Genomic DNA, 20,318 nt, shown 5'->3' on the forward strand with positions numbered 1-20,318 from the left:
GTAATGGCATCTCATTTTGGTTTTAATTCTCACTTCCCTCATGACTAATGATGTTGAGCACTTTTTCATGTACTTACTGCCATTCATAAATCTCCTTTTAGAAGGGTGTTAACATTTATTTTTTTCTAGTTGGGTTTTTTTTTATTATTCAATTATAGGATTTTTTAATATAATCTTTGCCAGATAGATGTTCTGTGAATATTTTCTCCCAGTCTGTAGCTTATCTTTTCATTTTCTTAATGGTATCATTTGATGAGAAGTTTTAAATTTTGATGAAGTCTAATTCACCTTTTTTATTTTATTTTTTAATTATTTGAAAGAGAGAAAGACAGAATGTGAGCATGAGTTGGGGAGGGGGCAGAGGGAGGGAGAGACAATCCTAAGCAGGCTCCACCCCCAGTGCAGAGCTTGATGTGGGGCTCAATCCCACGACCCTGGGATCATGACCTGAGCTGAAACCAAGAGGTGGATGCTCAACCAACTGAGCCACCCAGGCACTCCTCACCTTTTTAAAATGATGCCTTTTAACTGAAAAGCCTTTGCTAATTCCCATGTCATGAAGATATTCCCCCATATTCTAAAAGTTTTGTGGTTTTAATTTTTACATTTTGATCTATGATCCATCATGAATTAATTTTTGCTATGGTACGAGGTAGTGATTGAAATTAATTTTTTATGTGAGTATTCAGTTATTCCAACACCATTTGCTGAAAAGAACCTCCTCTCCCCAGTTGGTTTGTTTTGGTGCCTTTGTCAAAAATCAAATGACAACAGTGTGGGTCTATTTCTGGGTGATTTATTGTTTCATGGATCTATTTGTTAATCCTTATGACAGCACCACACTAGCACTATGCTTCTGACACTTTTCCTTTTATGAAATGTGCTTCTGGTGTCAAGTCTAAGAACACTTCACCTAGCTCTGAATCCTGAAGACTTTCTCCTGTGCTTTTCCTAAATGTTTTATAATATTAGTTTTTACATTTAGGTCTGTGATCCATTTTGATTTAATTTTCGATTAAAGTGTAAGGCTTAGGTTGAAGGTTTGGGTTTTTTGTTTTTGTTGTTTTTTGTTTTTTGGCCTATGGTTGTCCAACTGTTCCAGCACTGTTTGTGGAAAAGACTATCCTTTCTCCATTGAATTGCTTTTGCACTTTTGACAAAAATCAGTTGAGTTTATTTCTGTCCTGGTATCTTTCTTTTTTTTAATATTTTTAAAATGTTTATTTATTTTTGAGAGAGAATGAGACAGAGAGACAGAGAGGAGGGGCAGTGAGAGGGAGACACAGAATCTGAAGCAGGCTTCAGGCTCTGAGCTGTCAGCACAGAGCCTGACACGGGCTCAAACCCATGAACTGCGATACGAGATCATGATCAGATGCTTAACCAACTGAGTCACCCAGGTACCCGTATCCTGGTATCTTTAAATGGAAGCACTATTTCAAGACCACAACCAGGGTATTAATGACGTTTACTTCCACCCTGTTTCTAAGGCCTCTCAGTAGACTTCTATTTCCTCTATTAGATTGAGGGGTTCTTTGGGGATAGGGACTGGATACTTTGACCTCAGAAGGCTCAATACCTGGTCTGACCCCCTTTTCTACTCCAACTATTCAGGGCAACAGAACAGACAAGAAAATCATTCTAAGCAACAGGATACCTAGTTTAGGATACTAGACAGGATATTAGACAGGATACTCTAAAACCAGGTCCACTCTCCCCAGATACGACGAGAGTGAGACTGGTTTTTCCCAGGTTCTGGGTTCTTACAGGAAATGATGACAATAAGTAAACCAGAGGAGATAACTATATGATTTATTATTACCCATAACTGACTTGACCAGAGTCAATGGGAAAAGAAACAGGTCAGCAGAACTTTTGGTAAGATTAAGTTAACCCTTCTATATATATTTAACTCTCACAGAACTCCTTCTTTCCCTCACGACTTCCTATCTTTGCATTCCACATCCCTCTCAAACTTCTTCCCAGACCTTAGGTGGCTCTGCCTCTAATTACTCATTTCCCAATTTGAATGTTGCTCTTCTCATTATGATGTCATTTGCATGAAGGAGGAGCTCTGATGCCAGGGCCACTCTGAGTGGGTTAGATGTAGTTCAGTTTCAATTAGGCCCTCTCTTCCAACTGTTTTTGGCTCACTTCACTCATAAGATAACAACAATAGGGGTGTCTGGGTGGCTTAGTCGGTTAAACGTCCCATTTTGGCTCAGGCATGATCTCATGGTTCATGGGTTCAAGCCCTGTGTCGGGCTCTGTGCTGACAGCTCAGAGCCTGAAGCCTGCTTCCCATTCTGTGTCTCCCTCTCTCTCAGCCCCTCCTCCATTCATGCTCTCTCTCTGTCTCAGAAATAAATAAACATTAAAAAAAAAAAAGATAACAACAACAAAATTATTTTGCTGTTTTCCCATTAGGTCTTGGTGACCTGTACAGGGTTCTCTGAATTCAGTGACTTCATCTATCACATTGCTTCTAGCTGGTCTTGACCCTTCACACAGTCCCTTTCTTGTGACTAGCTCAGATACAGCCTCCTTCTCCCAAATACTAGATGCCCCTCTAATCGTCTGTGTCCCATATGGTTTACATTTATCTTTTTCAATTTTTTAGCTCCCTATTAGAAGGAGCTCATTTATAATACTTTCTAAGCTGTCTTTGCTTCGCCTGTTTTTTCATTATTTTGCACTTCAATGTAAAATCATCAGAAGAACACTATTATCCTCATTTTAACAAGTTCCTATATGAAAGCATGTAAATTATCAACCACCCAAGTATTTCTTCCCAAAGGGTTATCTTCTTCTTTTTTTAAAGTTTATCTATTTTGAGAGGAGGGGGGTTGCAGAGAGATGGAGAGAGAGAATCCCAAGCAGGTTCCGCACTGTCAGAGCAGAGTCCAATACAGGGCTCGAACTCACAAACCGTGAGACCATGACCTGAGCAGAAAACCAAGAGTTTTGCCTTGTGGTGCACAGGAGAGAGGGGCATGAAAGAGAAAGAGAATCCTGCACCATCAGCGTGGAGCCCAGTGTAGGCTCGATCTCATGAACCATGATATCATGACCTGAGTTGAAATCAAGAGTCCGACACTCAACCAACTGAGCCACTCAGGCGCCCCTTGAAGGAGCATCTTTTGATCATTAAGAGCTTTGACTTATCTCTTATGCTCCTTGTTCTTTGTCTCTACCTCCCACTTCCCAAGTTATTAGCTTCTCTGATTAGAACTGTATGGTGTTCTTCCTGGAAGCACCATACACTGTGTACTTTCTGACATGCCTTATCCATGATGTTCTTTCCTTCCACTAGGGACAACTCTGATAGCTGTTTGAGAGTGGATCAGCTAACCTTAAGGGACCTAACCTGTATAGCCTTCCAGGTGAGAGACTCCCATATGGCCTTTTGTAGATCTGCCCGGTAGGGCCTCCTCTGGGACCTATTGCTAATGGTCACTATACCCAAATTACAACTACTCACCCTGATAACCACATCTTACCTCACTGCTGACTTGAACCTTGTTCATTATATAACAGCCAACCTACCGTATGTATGCCCCATGTGACATCTCACAGCACCCAGCACTGTCAACTTCTATCCCAGATGAGTTTTCCCAGTTACCATAGCAGTCCATCAATAAGCAATACACTGGGTCACCACAACTGCATTATAGAGACTACAGCAAGAACCAAACATACTATCGAATACCTGCACAAACTACATGCTTAATAATAGTGTTTTTAAGTAAACGAATAAGGAGAGGTCAATTTCCATCATGCCCCCACCCCAATTTTTAGTTAATTTATTTTTGTAAACTTACGTAAGTTTACTATGTAAACCCAGTTTCAAAGACCTTCCCTCTCCATTCAAGTTTCCTGTATCCAATACAGAAACTCCCGTGTAGAAATTCTGAAAGTTCCACGGTGAATAAAAAAAATTAAATAATAAAAATCCCTTTTATTCCTTGGTTCCTTTGTTTTGTCAATATAGCCCTTATGGAGTGTGGGGGATACTGGGATGAGAAAAAAGTGATAGAAAATGGACAACCTAGGATAGAAAGAATTGGAGCACTGCAGCTTACAGAGCTCAAAAGGAAAGAACATCTTTTATTTTTCTGAGAGACAAAGAGAGAGCATGAGCCAGGAGAGGGGCAGAGGGAGAGAGAGAATCTTAAGCAGAACATTAACATTAAGAAAGAACATTTTTAAACCAGACTTGGTGAGACTTCCCATAACAGTGGTTCTTAAAATGTGACTCTTGACCACCTACCTCAAAATCACCCGGGGCCTGTTCCTAGCTCCACTTCGCATCTTCAGAATGAGAATCTTTGGAGTGAAACCAATTATCTGCATGCTTATCAGGCTTCCTGGTGAATCCATAAAAAGGGCCCCTATTCCAAACTTTGGTGCAGCATCCTCAATGAATGGCTCTCCTCAACTTTCAACCTTCTGGGTGATACGGCCCTCCTTGTATCATCTTGAAGTCAGAAGACCTGGACCGTGTTGTATGAAACCTTGAGCAAGTCACTTAATACCCTGGGCTACAGTTTCCTCATATATAAATTGGAGACCTTGATATTACCCCCAAAGGACAGCTGTAAGAATGAATAAGATCCAATGCACCTTGTGTTGGTAATCAGTGCTTTTCACCAACTATTCCCAGTTTCCCCTCCTGGGCACTTGATAGGATTGCACCAGTCCTTCCTATGGTTGGGTGGGGCCACATAGCTAGTATTAATCAATGAGTTTTTTTGTTTTTTAGAGAGACAGAGACAGAGAGAGAGAGAATATATTAGTTGGGGAATGGGGCAGAGAGAGGAGAGAGAATCCCAAGTAGGCTCCACACTCAGCACAGAGCCCCATGTGAGGCTCGATTCCACAACCCTGGGATCATGTCCTTAGCTGAAATCAAGAGTTGGATGCTCCACCGACTGATCCACCCATGTGTCCCAATCAATGAGTTTTGAGTAGAAGAGGTATGTGCTACTTCTCGACTATGCAAGATCATCCAGAGCTCTGTTTTTCTCTGGCATAGCAACTGGCAACATTTGCGATGATGGCTACTCTGGTAGGATAAGCAGAATCCCCATGCTGACCCAAAATAGATGCATACCATTTATAAAATATAATCCTTTGTTTTGGGTTAAGGCACTAAGAATCTGGGGACTGTTACTACAGTATAACCTAGCCCTTCTCGACTGATAGAGCATGTGAAACTCTAAAGGGCACTAGTATGAAGCCCTTGGACACCATGAGATTACCCATTCCATGGCTTGTCTGCAGCAACTTCAGTGTATTTCCTACAACTGAGCCAAAATCTAGCTCTTAGTTACTTCCTCAGTTAGTCTCAGTTCTGTTACCCCGGGACCACTGGAATTCTGTTCTCTTTCACATGTTGCATGTTTGGCATAGGCCTTGGATGCCAAACTTGGAAGCTTGTACTCTGTTTAGTATAGGTTGCTCAGGAGGGGAGTGGCCTGATCAGAGCTATATTTCAAGGAGATTCATCCAGCAGAGGTATGTCAGGTAGAACGGTGAGGGCAGAAACTCACAACTTTGCAAATATAAAATGACAGTTTCTTTCCCTTAGGATGATGTGAGGGTCTCCAGGAGATTTGGGGCAAAGGTGCCTGCCAGAGAAACTATTGGAACTTCAGTTTGCTCAGGATTCCAAGAAGCCTACCCAATAGTGGAAAGCTAAGGGTCTCGTAGCAGGCCTGTCAAGGGAAGGAAGTCATGCCAGCAGGGGATTTTCTACCCTTCAGCACTTGCCTTCCTCCAAACTTGGCCATGTCCTCAATGCTAGCAATACCTCACGGGCTGAATCTAGAATGAGGCTGACAATTCTACCTTCAGAACCCCTCTGAACTCAATTATTCAACCGTCCCATTCCCTGTTGTTCCATTTGACTTTATTTACTGTATCTTTACACTAATCCATGGGGATTCATGCAGCAATAGGGATTTCCATAACCAGGTAACACTTAAAAAAAAAAAAAGGTATTCAAGTTTTGCCCTTCCTTTTTGCCACTGGGGCCTCTGAGCTATGGAATTAAAAGTAACAAGTGTCCCCCAGGGCTCATGCACCTGGAGTGTGAGCCTGTAAGGAGCTGGAGAAACGACAGTGGGCACTTGTTTGGGATAGGAGGGAGCAGATCCTGTGGTAGGGCTCAAGCTGTTTCCCTTTGTTTGTGTGTTCCCAAGAGTGTGAGAACTTAGGGCTTCTGTGTGGCACCCTCCTAACCCTCTGGGCCACCTGGTGTCCCCAGCCTCAGTGGGTGGGCAGAGGCCACCCTCCTGGGAGGTGAGTCCCTTAAGACTTGGTTCTCAACAAGCAAGCTCTACTGCTTCCCAGCCCTGTGATTTTGAGATAAATACTTTAACTTCTCTGAGCCTATTTCCTCATCTGTAAACAGGCTAATGATGGCTGTCCTGCAACACCTCATGAGGATTTTGAGAATTTCCAAAGACAAATAATCGTTTATTCAACAAATAGTCATAGATTGTTTACTGTTGTGCTAGACATTATTTTAAGTACTAACAAGCAATAAACAAGACAGAGTCCCTACCTTTAGAGACAGACAATACATTTTAAAAATAATAACACTGGGGAGCCTGGGTGGCTCTGCTCTCAGCACAGAGCCTGCTTTGGATCCTCTGTCCTCTCTCTCTCTGCCCTTCCCTGGCTTGCGCTCTCTCTCTGTCCCTCTCAAAATAAATAAACTTAACAAATAACAAAAGCATAAATGCTATAAGGAGAAATAAAGCAGGCTAAGGGGTATGCGTGCACATGTGCCATTTTAGATAGCGTTGTCAAGGAAGGTCTCTGAGGAAGTGACATTTGAACAGAGACCTGAATGACATTTAAAGTCACGGGATGGGATGAGATCACTAGAGAGAAAGAGAGAGAAGTCTGATGACCAAGTCCTCGCCAGCCTAACACCTAAAGGGCATGAAATGGAATAGGAGTCCGCAAAAGAGAAATCGGGGGTGAATATTGGCCAGTTTGCTGTGCGTCATGATGGGCAGGCAAGGTGGGGTCAGGACTAAAACCTTTAGTAACATCTATGTATTTCACCTAGGCTTCTGTGAGGGGATTTGTGGGGTGGGTGGGAGGGACATGAGGGAGTGCCACGTTACACCACAAGGACTACCCGTGTGAAACGCCAGAGGGTGTATGCAGATGTGGCCAGGTGACTGGCCAGGTGACTCAGTGTCTGAATACCTACCATGAGGAAATTCACTGTGATGAATTAGACACACTCTCTGCCCTCAAGGAGCTTATCTTTTTCTAAATAATATGCTTTTCTTTATTGTGTACCTCTCCTGAGCAAGTCTCATAAGGGCAGAAACTTTGTATCATTGCTTTGTATTATGCCTGGAACTCTGTCTTGCCCGTCATAGGCGCTCAATAAACATTTACCAAATAAATGAGTAATCACCATCATCATTATCTGGTATATTAGAATAGCTGAGACTATTAGCCACAGAATTCCTTCTGTGACATAGATCCCTATGGAATAAAAAAATAAGTAAATAAAACCCATGTACATAGTCCACACTTACAATGTATAAGACTGTGTGGTGAACACTGTGAGCAAATCAGGAATAAGACAAAGATCCTATCCTCAAGTCTGGTAGGAGACAAAGGTATCTCTACCCAAAAAAACAACCCCCTAAAAAAAAAACAAAACCACAGAATATGTGAAAAATTACTCAGCTGCCATAAGAGGGAAAGCCTTTGTTTAAAGACTATAAATGTGACCTCCAGCTAGGGAAATCAGCCAATAGTAACAGAAAGTAACAAAAACAGCAACAGCTACCATTTACTAAGCACAAATATTTGAAGGACACCACATTAAGCATTTTTCATGCATTATTTCATTTTATTCTCTCAACATTCCTTCAAAGCCCTACAACTCAGAATGCTGTTCCTAGGACCTAGAAGCTGGTTAGAAATGCCAACTCCTGGGAGTCGGTAGAATGTCCGACTCTTGGTTTTGGCTCAGGCCATGGGCTCACGGTTTCATGAGTTTGAGTCCCATGTCAGGCTCCGTGCTGGGATTCTCTGTCTCCCTCTCTCTCCTCCCCTCCCCGACTTGTGCTGTTTCTGGCTCTCTCAAAATAAATAAAAAAGACTTAAAAAAAAAAAAAAAAAGAAATGCCAAATCTTGGGCACTGTCCCATTACCAATGGATCAGAATTGCCATTTTAACAAGGATCACCAGGGCACTGATGGGCACACTTATGTTTGAGAAGCACTGACCTAAAGTATTACTGTCTTCATTTTACAAATGAAGAAACAGTCTGGGAGAAACTAATGTGACAAACGACTTACCCCAAATCACTTTGCTAGAGTGCAGCAGAATCCCCTTGTGAACCAGGTCTGACCCCAAAGACTAGGTTTTTAACAAGAGTGGGCATCTGAGCTGCACTCTGAGATATGGGTAGGGCTGGGGCATCCAGAGAATGCAGAAAAGGAGACCATAGGCAGAGGAAGAGTGTCCACAAAGCTGCAGGGTAAGAAACCTCTAGCCAGGCTGAGTACACGGGAAGAAGCTCAGTCTGGCTGCAGCTCCAGAAGCCTGAAAGAGTCAGGAAGAAAGACCAACTGATCAGTTCACAGAGCTTTCGTTAACTTAGAAGTCAGTGGGGAACTGTGCTGAGTTCCAGCACAAAAGAACCTACCCCATAACAAGAGGACTCAAAAGGGACTCAAAAGGCTTCTAGTTTGGGTTCTGCGACTTCCTCACTGGGTAATCTTGAACACAGGGGACTCCACAACTCAGCTTTGTACATTATGCAAACAGCTTTCATGTTCTTCATTGTTTACTGAAGAAAATGCACTTACTTCCTACCCAGAGAAGACCATATCAGTGTCAAAGTGGCAAGAATTTTGCTTTTAATAAAGAAAAAATGTGAGGGGGGGGGAGGACCTAGAACAGCTCAGAACTCTAGTATGCACAAAGGGGGAAAAAAGATATATCTTCTCACATTATGAAGCATACTAAACACCAGTGTAAGTAACTACACACTGTATTAAGCAGTTGTAACAGGTTCATGATTTTAGATCTTTCTTCAAATAAAAGTAAACTTTTCTAGAGTTCTGTGGATTTTAGTCTGAAAGCATGCAGAGTAAAATACTGTAAACCAAGAAAGAGCCCTGCATATATACCTACACATGTACTATTGGAAATGAGACAAAACCTAAAACTTTGAAGATGACAAACATCTCAGCTGGGCTTTTCATCATTTCTTCAAACCTCAGCTCTTCAGCAGCCTGAAAAATAACCAGCTGTTTCTTATTTCAGCTTTGAAATTTGATGGCACAGACCAGAACGCTGTGTTTTGATGTGTGTTTGGTGTTGAGCATGGCTGGGAGCCCTGAGGGCCCTCTCTCCTCCTTCAATGCACTGCCCATCCATTGCTGTTCACCTACAGAGTGCACTGGGGTGGGAATCCCAAAACCTGGATTTAGTCCTGATTCTAATAAACTAAGTGACCTTGAGGGGGCAGGAAAAGGTGTGTTGAGGACTGAGTACCAGGTGCTTTTTATGTTATCTCAAGGAGCAATTAACACAACTTAAGAGGCAGTGGCTTCTTATCCACAGTTCCAGGAATAAAGTGCCTCTGCTCTTCAGTTAGTAAGCAAGACAGCTGTGGTTCCTAACCTGGACTGAGTCCAAAGTCTCTGTTCTTTCCACTACAACAGCCTGCCTCCTGGTTCCCTTCCTGAGATTCAGGGGTTCTTAACTTGTGAAATCATGGTAGAGGACTTTCTAACCTCACTTTGCAGACACATAAACTCACAGATCATGAAATATGAATGAATTTAATCCTGCAATTATTATGTAGTGTTAGAGCACTGGGACTCTTGGCAGGCACAGTGTGTAGAGGGAACACCTGACCAGCTCCTTTCTCACCACCTCCTGCCCCCCACTCAACCACACACCCGTTCCCAGCCATTTCTCCTTAATCAATCTCAGGTTGAGGCAATTCCACACCAAGTGATTGTTGCTTTACACCAGAAATTACACATTCAATGGAGTCAGACCATCCTATGTCTCAGCTTCCTTATCTATAAAAGTGGGGATAATAATACCTTAGGGAGTTGTTGTGAGGATGAAATGAGGGAATGGATGGAAATCACTTAACATCGTGCCAGACACATAGCAAACACACAATAAATGGTGATGAATTCCTTCTCTCCTAGGACCCTTTTCTTTCCCTAAATGCCTTTCTTTCATTGTAATGCATTTGAACCAACCCTCCGACATCTTAGAAACAAAAATTAATTATAGGCAATAAGTTAGGGTTTTCTGTAGTGAGGTCAGGAACAAGGAGACCATGGAGGGAGGGGAGCTCCCTGGCCAACAATGCAGACACTGACACCAGGCCAAAGAGTGGGTGTGTTCTTTATTGTAACGGAGCCAACAAGTTTTGTAGCTGCTGACCATCCAATGACAAAGAGAGTGAGTTTTCTTTTCAGAACAAGTCATCAGCAGCAATGGAAATTCAACCACATGGGCACGGCTCCTAAGTTCTGAATATCTGTTTTAGTGAGTCTTCTGATCACAGCAAGTGCAAATAAGGGGTGGGGGGTGATTTATCATAAGGGTTTGTGTGGACTATTAAGGATAAAGGATTTTATAGAATAGGACCACAGTAGGGCTGGGTCTCCCAGAGTCTAGAATGAAAGGGCTGGATCAGCAGCTAGCCTGTGGGTCTTCGCTCACTACATGGCTCAGCCGCTCCCCAAGGGCTGGCTCCAATCTCCTTTCACCTGGAGTCTCTACACACTTTTCTCTACCTCAGTGCTTCTGCTTCCTCATAATACCAGCTAGCCAGGACTCCTCAAAGGCCTGACTCTACCTCATGGCTTCTCTTTACATACCATGTCAGCTTCCATTTCTGTAGCTAAGTGCTCTTCTATAATCCCCAGTTCAAATTTCTAAGAACATGCATCTCTTTTCCACTAGTCATGTCATATCACAGGTCCTTGGTGAGCCTAGGAATTGGCTGTTTTTAGGTCTGACATCCAGCTCTGGCCCAGTAAGTTCTGTCTAGGGAGCAGGGACAGAGCAAGGTCTTATGGTAGAAAACATGGTTATGTGGGGATGACGTGAACAGAAGTTGTGGATGTAGAAGTTTCTCTTAGAAAGGCCATGGGGGGGCGCCTGGGTGGGGCAGTCGGTTAAGCGTCCGACTTCAGCCAGGTCAAGATCTCGCGGTCCGTGAGTTCGAGCCCCGCGTCAGGCTCTGGGCTGATGGCTCAGAGCCTGGAGCCTGTTTCCGATTCTGTGTCTCCCTCTCTCTCTGCCCCTCCCCCGTTCATGCTCTGTCTCTCTCTGTCCCAAAAATAAATAAACGTTGGAAAAAAAAAAAAAAAAAAAAAGAAAGGCCATGGGAATGGCAAGCGCCACGGCTGACCTGTTGATTACACCTCCGCATATCAGACAGGCTCACGCTAGCTCTCCCTCGTCTCTGCTGCTGTGGACTACCAAGCTGTCCTCAGCCAACAATGCCAAAACACCCGCTGGCATTGGTTGGTGGTGAAGGAATGGTCTGACCAGACTCCTCCTTCCCTGTCAGTGGGCTCATGAGGAGGTGACGTCCTCCCACTTTTCCTTGTAGAGTTTAATTGAGTTAATTCCGATCACATCCTCTTTTTTCTGCATGTCACTCTTCCAAGCCACTACTTGGCACAGTGGACTGTGGTGGCTGTCACTTTTGTCTCCCAGCACACCTTCCCTCTTCTGGTTCCTTAGAGGAGCTCCACACACTCCTGCTCCATTTAGTCCAGTTAGAGGTGGGGCTGTCATTCATAGTGCCTCCGCCCTCCACCTCATCCTTGACCCAAAGTAGAATCAAAAAGATCCCATCCCTCCTGCCAGGGATGGGGACAACTCAGAAGAGTTCATCTGAGGAATGAAGCCGGATTAAGACAAGCAAGGCTGACTGACTGAGAGAGATGGAGAGGAGATAGTCCTAAAAAGATTTTTTTGAACTCTTGGATCCCTCTATGCAGTTTTATAAGCAAACAGATTTTCTTTTTAGAGTTCAGGGAGTTCAGAGTCCTGACAAAATCATATCATTTTCTCAAGTAAATTCTTTGCTCTCTCACCTTTTTCCTCCCTCATTACATTTGTTCCATCTGTGGGTCCATATATGTGTCTAATCAAAGCTGGCACACTGTGTTACAACTAGTCTACCACTAAGCAGAATGGGGATAAATAAGAGATCAAGTGGTCTAAGGTCCCCATACCATCCAAAAAAAGCATAGGGATATTTATCACTCCATAATTTATCAACTTTGGTTAAATTAAAGTTTCAAGGGTAACCATTAAAGGAGAGCAAGTGCAAAATGTCCAAACTAGAAAAAGAGCAAGTGACTAAAACTATCCCAAAAGAAGGGAAGAAAGAGCTAGAACAAAATGGAGTACTTGCAGGACAAATACATTAAAAGCATAAAATACGAAGACAGACGTAAACCTAAATACATCAGTGGTTATATTAAACAAATATAGACTAAATTTTCCAAAGAGACAAAAACAGGTGATAAAAAAAACAAAACCCACATGCTGCTTATAAAAGACAAATCTAAAACAGCACAGAAAGGATGAAATGAAACGGATGGAAAAAGATATACCTGGCATAGACTAACTAAAAACAGTTGGTGTAGCTACACTAGTATCAGATAAAATAGAATTTAAGGCCTCCCCTCCTCCAAACAAACAAACAGACAAACAAACAGACAAAAACCCACCATTCTTTTACTAGAGATAAAAAAGGCAACCTCATAATGATAAAAGGTTAATTCACCAGGAAGATATAACTTCGTATTTGTGTACACTTGATAATAGGGCTCAAAGATATAATGCAAAAAATTAAAAGGTGAAATAGGCAAATTCATAACCATAGTTGGATATTTTAACACATTTCTCTCTGTAATAGCTAGAATAGATAAAAATAAACTAGTAACAACAAAGAAGATTGGAATATAATTAATAAATTTGAATTCAATAACTGCTGAAGTCACATTACTTTCAAGCACACATGTAACATTTATAAAAATAGACCACAAAAAGAGCCCTAACAAAAATCTCAAAGGATTAAAATTATACAGAACAAACTCACTGACCATAATCACTTAAAAAAGATAACTAGAAAATACTTGTATGTTTGAAAATTAAGAAACACATTTCTAAGATACCTATGAGTCAAAGGGGAAATCACAATGGAAATTGGAAAACATCTGGAAATAAATGACTAAAATACCACGTATCAAAACTCTGAGCACATACTAAGTACCATCTGGAGGACAATGTGCAGCCTAAAATGGAAAGAATAAAAAGGACAAAAATGAATGAACTTTTCAAGAAGTTTGGGGAAAAAAAAACCCCAAAATATTTCCAAGGAAAGAATGAAAAAAGAGCAAAACTTAATGAAAGAAAGAGAAAACCAACTTACTATGGAGAATATCAGTGAAGACAAAACTAGTTCTTTGAAAGTAACTTCTACTGAAACTAAAGAATTAAAGGGATAAAATATAAAAATGAACTGTAATGAGAAGGGGGACATCTCTGCAGACACTGAAAACGTTAAAATAACAAGGAAATATTATGAACAATTTTATATAAGTTTGAAACCTTAAAAGGAACCAATTCCTGGAAAAATATCACTTGATAAAACTAAAGAAGAAAAATTTTTAATTGTGTTGGAATCATTAAAAACATTGAATCTGGGGGCTCCTGGGTGGCTCAGTTGGTTAAGCCTCAGACTTTGGCTCAGGTCATGATCTCACGATTTGTGAGTTTGAGCCCCGTGTTGGGTTCTGTGCTGACAGCTCAGAGCCTGGAGCCTGCTTCAGATTCTGTGTCTCCCTCTCTGTCTCCCACCCTCACCCCACACTCTGTCTGTCCTTCTCTCAAAAATAAACATTTAAAAGAAAAAACCAAAGGGATGTCTGAGTGACTCAGTCAGTTCAGCATCTGATTTTTGCTCAGGTCATGGTCTCACGGTTCGTGCATTCAGGCCCCACGCTGGGCTCTGCTCTGACAGCTCAAAGCCTGGAGTCTGCTTCAGATTCTGTGTCTCCCTCTCTCTCTGTCCCTCACCTGCTCACTCTTGCTCTCTCTCTCTCTCTTTCAAAAATAAATAAAAATTAAAAAACATTGAATCTGTAGTCGAAAATAACACAACAAAAGAAAATACAGTTCCAGACCCTGATGGCTTCATCACCAAGTTCTCCCAAAAACTCAGGGGACCGTGGAAAAGAAACTAGAATGGATGGTGGAGGAGGAAGATAACGACTTTAGTTACACTTTTGCACTAGCTACAGCAGCAGAGATTGTAATTTGTCCCACTAACTCTCCTCTAGTAAGGTTTCCCAGAAATTGTGACCAACCAGAATCGGGGAGCTGTATCTGGATGGAGTAAATTTAACAAAAGAAAAGAATGTATTTCAATGGAGTGTAGAGAATACTATTAGTAACCTAACCAGTGTCTCTTTACTAGCTAGCATCCTCCCCAGATGGAGTTTCACATAGGAACTCACAGATGTCCCTTCAGAAAACTGCCACTTCACCTAGTTATACTTCTCCCCCACTCCTGCCCCCCATACTGCTTCCCTCATTCTCCTTTTCCTGAGCACTTTTCCCAATATACCACTTGAACAAGAATCCCCATTTCAGGCCCTGCTTCTAGAAAACAGGATCTAAGATATCACCATTTAAGAGGGTAAAAAGAGAGTCACAGAATAGGAAAAGATACTTTAAAAACACATAACTCGGTGCGCCTGGGTGGCTCAGTCGGTTAAGCACCTGTCTTCGGCTCAGGTCATAATCACATGGTTTGTGAGTTCAAGCCCCATGTCAGGCTCTATGCTGACAGCTTGGAGCCTGGAGCCTGGAGCCTGGAGCCTGAAGCCTGCTTCGGATTCTGTGTCTTCTTCTCTCTCTGGCCCTCCCCCACTTGTGCTCTGTCTCTATCAAAAATAAATAAATGTAAAAAAAATAAAAATTAAAAAAAACCACACACATAACTCAGGGCGTCTGGGTGCCTCAGTCTGTTAAGCAGCCAACTCTTGATTCGGCTCAGGTCATGAGCTCACGGTTTGTGAGTTTGGGCCCGGCATCAGGCTCCACACTGACAGTGCTGGAGCCTGCTTGGGATCCTCTGTCTCCCTCTCCTCTGCCCCTTCCCTGCTTGCTAGTTCTCTCTCAAATACACTTTAAAATTTTTTGGAAAAAAAAAAACCAAACTTTAAAAAACCCCATATAACTGACAAGGGACCACTAACCAAAAAAAAACAAAAACAAAAACAAAAAACCTCCAAAAATTAATAAGAAAAACTGAAAAGCAGGCAAAAGGCTTGAATTAGGCAGTTCACAAAAGAGGCCACCCAATTAATCAATAAAAAAGTGCTCAACATTAGTTATAACCAAGGAAAATAAAATTAAAACCACATAGGATATCACTCTAGGCCGACGAGAATAGTTTAAAAATTTTAAATAGACAATACCGAGTATCTGCAAGGATACAAAGCAGCTGGAGCTCTGACACGCTGCTGGTAAGAAAGTAAACTGCTACAATCACTTAGAAAACTGGAATTATCTAGCAAAGCAATTCCACTTTGACATATATAACCTAAAGAAGCTTCACAAACACAATAGCAAATGTCTAAGGATATGCTTGGCTGCACTGTTCTTGGTATTCAGAAGCTATAAGCAACACAAGTATCTAAACCATATGACACAAATTCAATGTGACATATATCATGAAACACTGTTAGCAATGAAAATAAGTGTGGTAACCTCATGGATGCAACACACAAACAAGTATGGCAAAAGCAGCAAACACAAAACACACACTACGGTAGGATTTTCTGTAAGAAATTTAAAAACTAGTAAAATTCAACTATACTGTTTTAGGGATGCAGATATAGGTGACAAAACTACAAAGAAAAACAAATGGTTATCACGTAAGTCAAAATAGTGGTTTCTTCTGGGAAGGAGGTTATGATTTGGAAGGGAGACTACTGAATATTGGCAATGTTCCACTTCTTGACATGGGCGGTGGTTCCCTGTATGTTTCCCTTATGCACATTTGAGGGGTTTCCTTGCATGCATTCTTGTTACAGCTAATATTTTTAAAGTTTAAAATAAAGACAATGAAACAAATATATCAATTATTGTTTGATTCTTAGAAAAGTTGAGGGAATTTCATTTTTAAATTAAAACCTTGTCCCCAAATCTTTAACAGGGTATATACCACTTAAATTTTGCAATAATGCCTACTTTTCTCCACTACAGGTGGAGAAACGGTCTCCTGGGAACAGATCGTTTTTGCCAAGAGTTACCAGAGGACCCCTCTTATACATGAAAAGTTGAATAGGCACACAAAGTTCTGGGGTAGCTAACTGCCATTCCTGAGAATCCTTGGTAGGCAGAATCCTGGAGGGAAAGTAGAACCAATTTGCCAAAAAGCCCTGGGTTAGGGTAAGGAAGGGACTGAATCTCCAAACCTTGACAAAAGGTTTGAAAAATAGGGAAATCTAGGTGGTCTGGGATGACCCTGACAAAGGCTGCTAGCACAAAAGGGTCCCATATGCCCCCAAAGGGAACTCATGGGAGGACTGGGGAAACCCAGCCTGGTGACATGCTCAACACACTGCCCAGAGTGAGGTGCTTTGGGGAGAATGGCTAAGCATGTGAGCACAAACTAAAAAAAAGCTCTAACCTTGGAATCCAAGCATGGGATCAAGCTGGCGGGAACCTGGTCCAATAAGGGCGTTGAGCAGCAGTGACCACACATCCTTGGACCGTGCAGGACAGCTCTTCAATAGTGATACCATATAGCTGTGTCAGAAATAACAAGGTGGATGGACTGCTCAGACTCTGCAGTTCTCTCTCCTCTGGAGAGTGGAAGACTGACTTCTTTGGATCGTCTAAGTTCCCAGGAAGTTTGAAAGTAGGAGATATTGGAATTCTCACTAATGAGGGCATTAAAGAACTTAGGAGATGACTTGGAAAGATAAATTTTTGACTGCATTAGAACCCAACAGGTGAAACAAGACACACAGGTTAAACATCTGAAACAAACTCTTAATCAAATGGCTCTATTATCTACCTTTATACATGCAGTACCATATGTACGAGTAGGAAACTAATATGTCACTCACTAAGCTAACACAAAGAGGGAAATGAGAGAAATTAGCAGGCATTTCAAACAGGGCCTATGACAGGTGACTTAAGAGAGGGTTCATTCACTAAGACAAATGGAAAGAACAAGGGCTTCTTGTACCCTCTATTATTACCATGTGGCTGAGGCACATAAAAGGAACTCGTTTCTTTCACATCTTCCTTGAAGAGCATCATTACTATGTGATGTCTTCTTGGTTGCCCAGGACACTCCCTCTCACCTGAGAGCTCTTGCTGGCTTCTAATCCACACCTTTATCAGAGCCCCACAGATCTGCCTGCCTCTTGCATGTGGGAATGTCCACAGATTATTCCCCCAAAGATTCTGAGTTCCCCAAACCAGGGTCTATCTTCGTTTTTATCTGTTTCTGCTTATTCCCACTCTTCTTGGGCCTGGAACCAATACATATTTGTTAAAGGAAAGAATAAAGGAGGAAGGAATAGTATGAACGCACTGCAACTGAAAAAAAAAAATTGAGGGCCACCACCAGAGTACAGACACCCACAGCGAACTGGGGACTGCTTGACCACATTTTACTTAACAGCTACTTGTGCTATCATAAAAACAATTCTTCTGATAACCATGGAAACCAAAACGAAGGCACTGTGGCGAGGGTGGCTCTTTTCAGAAATAATACACAATAAGAGGCCTGAAACCAGAAAGACAAAGAAATCCAAGTGCTCCAGGCCAGAAGGAAATCCTTTCCTAAAAGCCCTGACAAAGCAGCATTTTCTTCAGTTTCCAGAGGTTTCAAGAAAGGCTCAGGGACTGCCTTGACAGATCATGAAATAATTCAGACCTCTCTATGTGCTTCTGTCTCTTGGGGCCAGCTGCTAAGGCAAAAGCTCGCTGGGAGACAGAACTTATTGTTATCATAAAATGTATTCAGAACAAGCAAAGGGAGAGAAACATATTTCATCTCTAGCTCCTAGTAGGTGTACAAGCACACAGTAGGTGCTCCATAAATACCTGCTGAATAATGAAGAATCAGGTTAGGACTAAGGGGAAGCATAGCATCTGGTTAACAGTGTGTGTTCTTTCTACCACCTAGGGCCAACAACCTGTTGGGTGCTGAGGCCTGAAGTCCTGTCCTCATTCTGGGTCCAGTTTCTCCATGTGCAAGAGGAGACAGCTGGATTAGACAGTTTCCCAGGCATCTTCCTACTCTAACAGTCAATCACTGTACTGTGCTTTTTTTGGTGGCAGCACATGCCTGGCACTTTTCTTTCCCCTCAGAGGGAATCTGATACCCATCTGCTCCAGTACATTAATGTTCCCATCCTGCCTGACTCATTTGGTAGGAACAACAGGTTCACATGCCAGTGGTAAATGAGAAGGCAAAGGGGGCCCAGAAAGAGAAACAGGGAAAGGATCCCACTTGGCCTCTTTCTTAGGAAACCAAAGCAGCACTCTTTTTAGCACTAACTATTGGGAAACTGAAGTGCGATTATTCTAAACACCTCTCACGCGAAGCACTCTCTAGCTTACTAAATTAATTGAATAATATATATATATGAAAAGGACTATCCATTGAACATTTCTGTGCCGGACACTGTGCTAAGCTCTTTATACTGAACCTCACAGCAACCTCATGAGCTAAGTATTATTATTATTGTCTTTTAACAGATGAGGGGTCTGTCTGGCTCAAGGTCAACAGCTGGTAACTGGTAGAACTAGGACTTGAACCCACGTCTAACTTACACCAGAGTTCCGGCTCCTCCCATGGCTTTCCCACCCGTGCTCCGCCGTAGTCCTATGAGGGAGGCAGAGCAGGTGTTACCACCTTTACTTTAAAGATGGAGAAACAGACTCTCCGAGAGGCTTGCGATTTGCACAAAACACAGGGGACACTTAATAGTAGCTGCCCGGTCCCAGACCAGTGCCCCAGCATTCCTGGGAGGGGGGCTCTTCCCACCCCAGGAGTCGGCTTCTTCCTCTTGGACTTCGCGTACACACTCGCAAAACCTCAAGGCTGAAGGCAACCGAGGAGATCCACCTTTCCAGCCGGGTCGTTTTACAGGAGGGGAAAACGAAGCACTAGGCGCGGCTGAGCCTCCAGGTGCCAGCAGAGCGCGGGGCCGCGGGCGACCTGAGGGCACCCTCTCCCGGTCCCGCCAGGGCCAGGTGCTCAGCTTCTGCCAGGACCGAGCGGCGCCGCCAGGCGCCCGGGCCGCCCCCTGCTCCGGGCCCCGGGCATCCCGGGGACGCGCGCGGAATAACTTCGCCCTCAGCCTCCGCGGGCCGGCCGTCTCTTACCTTGCCGGGAGCTCCCTGGAGCGCTCGCCCACAGCAGTCCGGGCCGCGGGAGCCGAGCCGGAGCCAGAGCCGGAGCCGGAGCCGGAGCCGGAGCCGAGCCGCAGCCGAGCCGTGAGACTGCGGCGCTCGGCCAGGGGCGGGCGGACGCGGCGCGAGAGCCCCGCCCGGAGGCGGACAGCTGCGGGGCTCGTGCGGGCGGGCGCCGTCACGTGACGCGCGAGGCGGGGGATGCCGGGAGCCGGGCGGGCTGGCGGCCGGAGCTGGGCTCCCCGACCACCGCAGCGGACAAGGAGCCTGGAGTCTGCAGGGAGGGGAGCGGGAGGGAGACGCCGGGGGCGGGTGGGTCCTCGGATGCTGCCAAGTCGAGCTTGTGGAAGGACGATTATGGCTTGTACTGCGTGGCCCCAGAGGGGCAGAAATAGAATCAGTGGGAGGAAACTGCAGGGAGGTATGCTGGGGTCAATATAAAGATTCTTCCAATCATCAGAATTATCTGTCAAGATAATGGGCTGTTCCAGGAGGTGGTGAACAACTCGGTGTGCACGCAGGAGCGGAGTTCATCCATTCAACAAACTAACCACTGGCTATGGGCCAGGCGATATATTGGGAGTATGTATTAAATTCTTATATGCATAGCGTTTAACACATGCCTGGCACATAATAAATGTTGCATAGGTGTTGTTGCTGCTGGCATTATCATGGGCACAGAAATGAACGAAGCTGATATGGCTTCTCTCCTCCTGAAGCTAAATTCTTGAGCGGTAAGGTAGACAATCACATACCATTTAAATAAACATGTATTTAAAATTATAGTTCACCGAAGGAACCCTGATTTTAAATTATGGGGCAAGGGAGGGTGGTC

The 20,318-nt window shown here is 43.4% G+C and overlaps 1 protein-coding gene across 2 annotated transcripts in view; it reads right to left on the reverse strand.

Moving 5' to 3' along the window:
• FBXO10 (F-box protein 10) overlaps nucleotides 1-19,589 on the reverse strand; it is a 55,415-nt gene extending 35,826 nt beyond the window's left edge. Inside the window, exons 1-2 of one of the 2 annotated variants that reach the window (XM_025913035.2) lie at nucleotides 19,457-19,589; nucleotides 16,740-16,858 (exon numbers count right to left, since the gene is read on the reverse strand). In XM_025913035.2, coding sequence (XP_025768820.1) covers nucleotides 16,740-16,814 — 75 coding nt within the window. In that variant the 5' untranslated portion in view covers nucleotides 16,815-16,858; nucleotides 19,457-19,589. The remainder of the gene's footprint in view (nucleotides 1-16,739; nucleotides 16,859-19,456) is intronic. The other variant, XM_086683524.1, reaches the window with a different exon arrangement.
• Nucleotides 19,590-20,318: the final 729 nt, after the last annotated feature.

This window comes from Puma concolor, chromosome D4 (assembly GCF_028749965.1).
Source record: "Puma concolor isolate L17-30 chromosome D4, mPumCon1.1.hap2, whole genome shotgun sequence".
NCBI classification, from domain to species: Eukaryota; Metazoa; Chordata; class Mammalia; order Carnivora; family Felidae; genus Puma; species Puma concolor.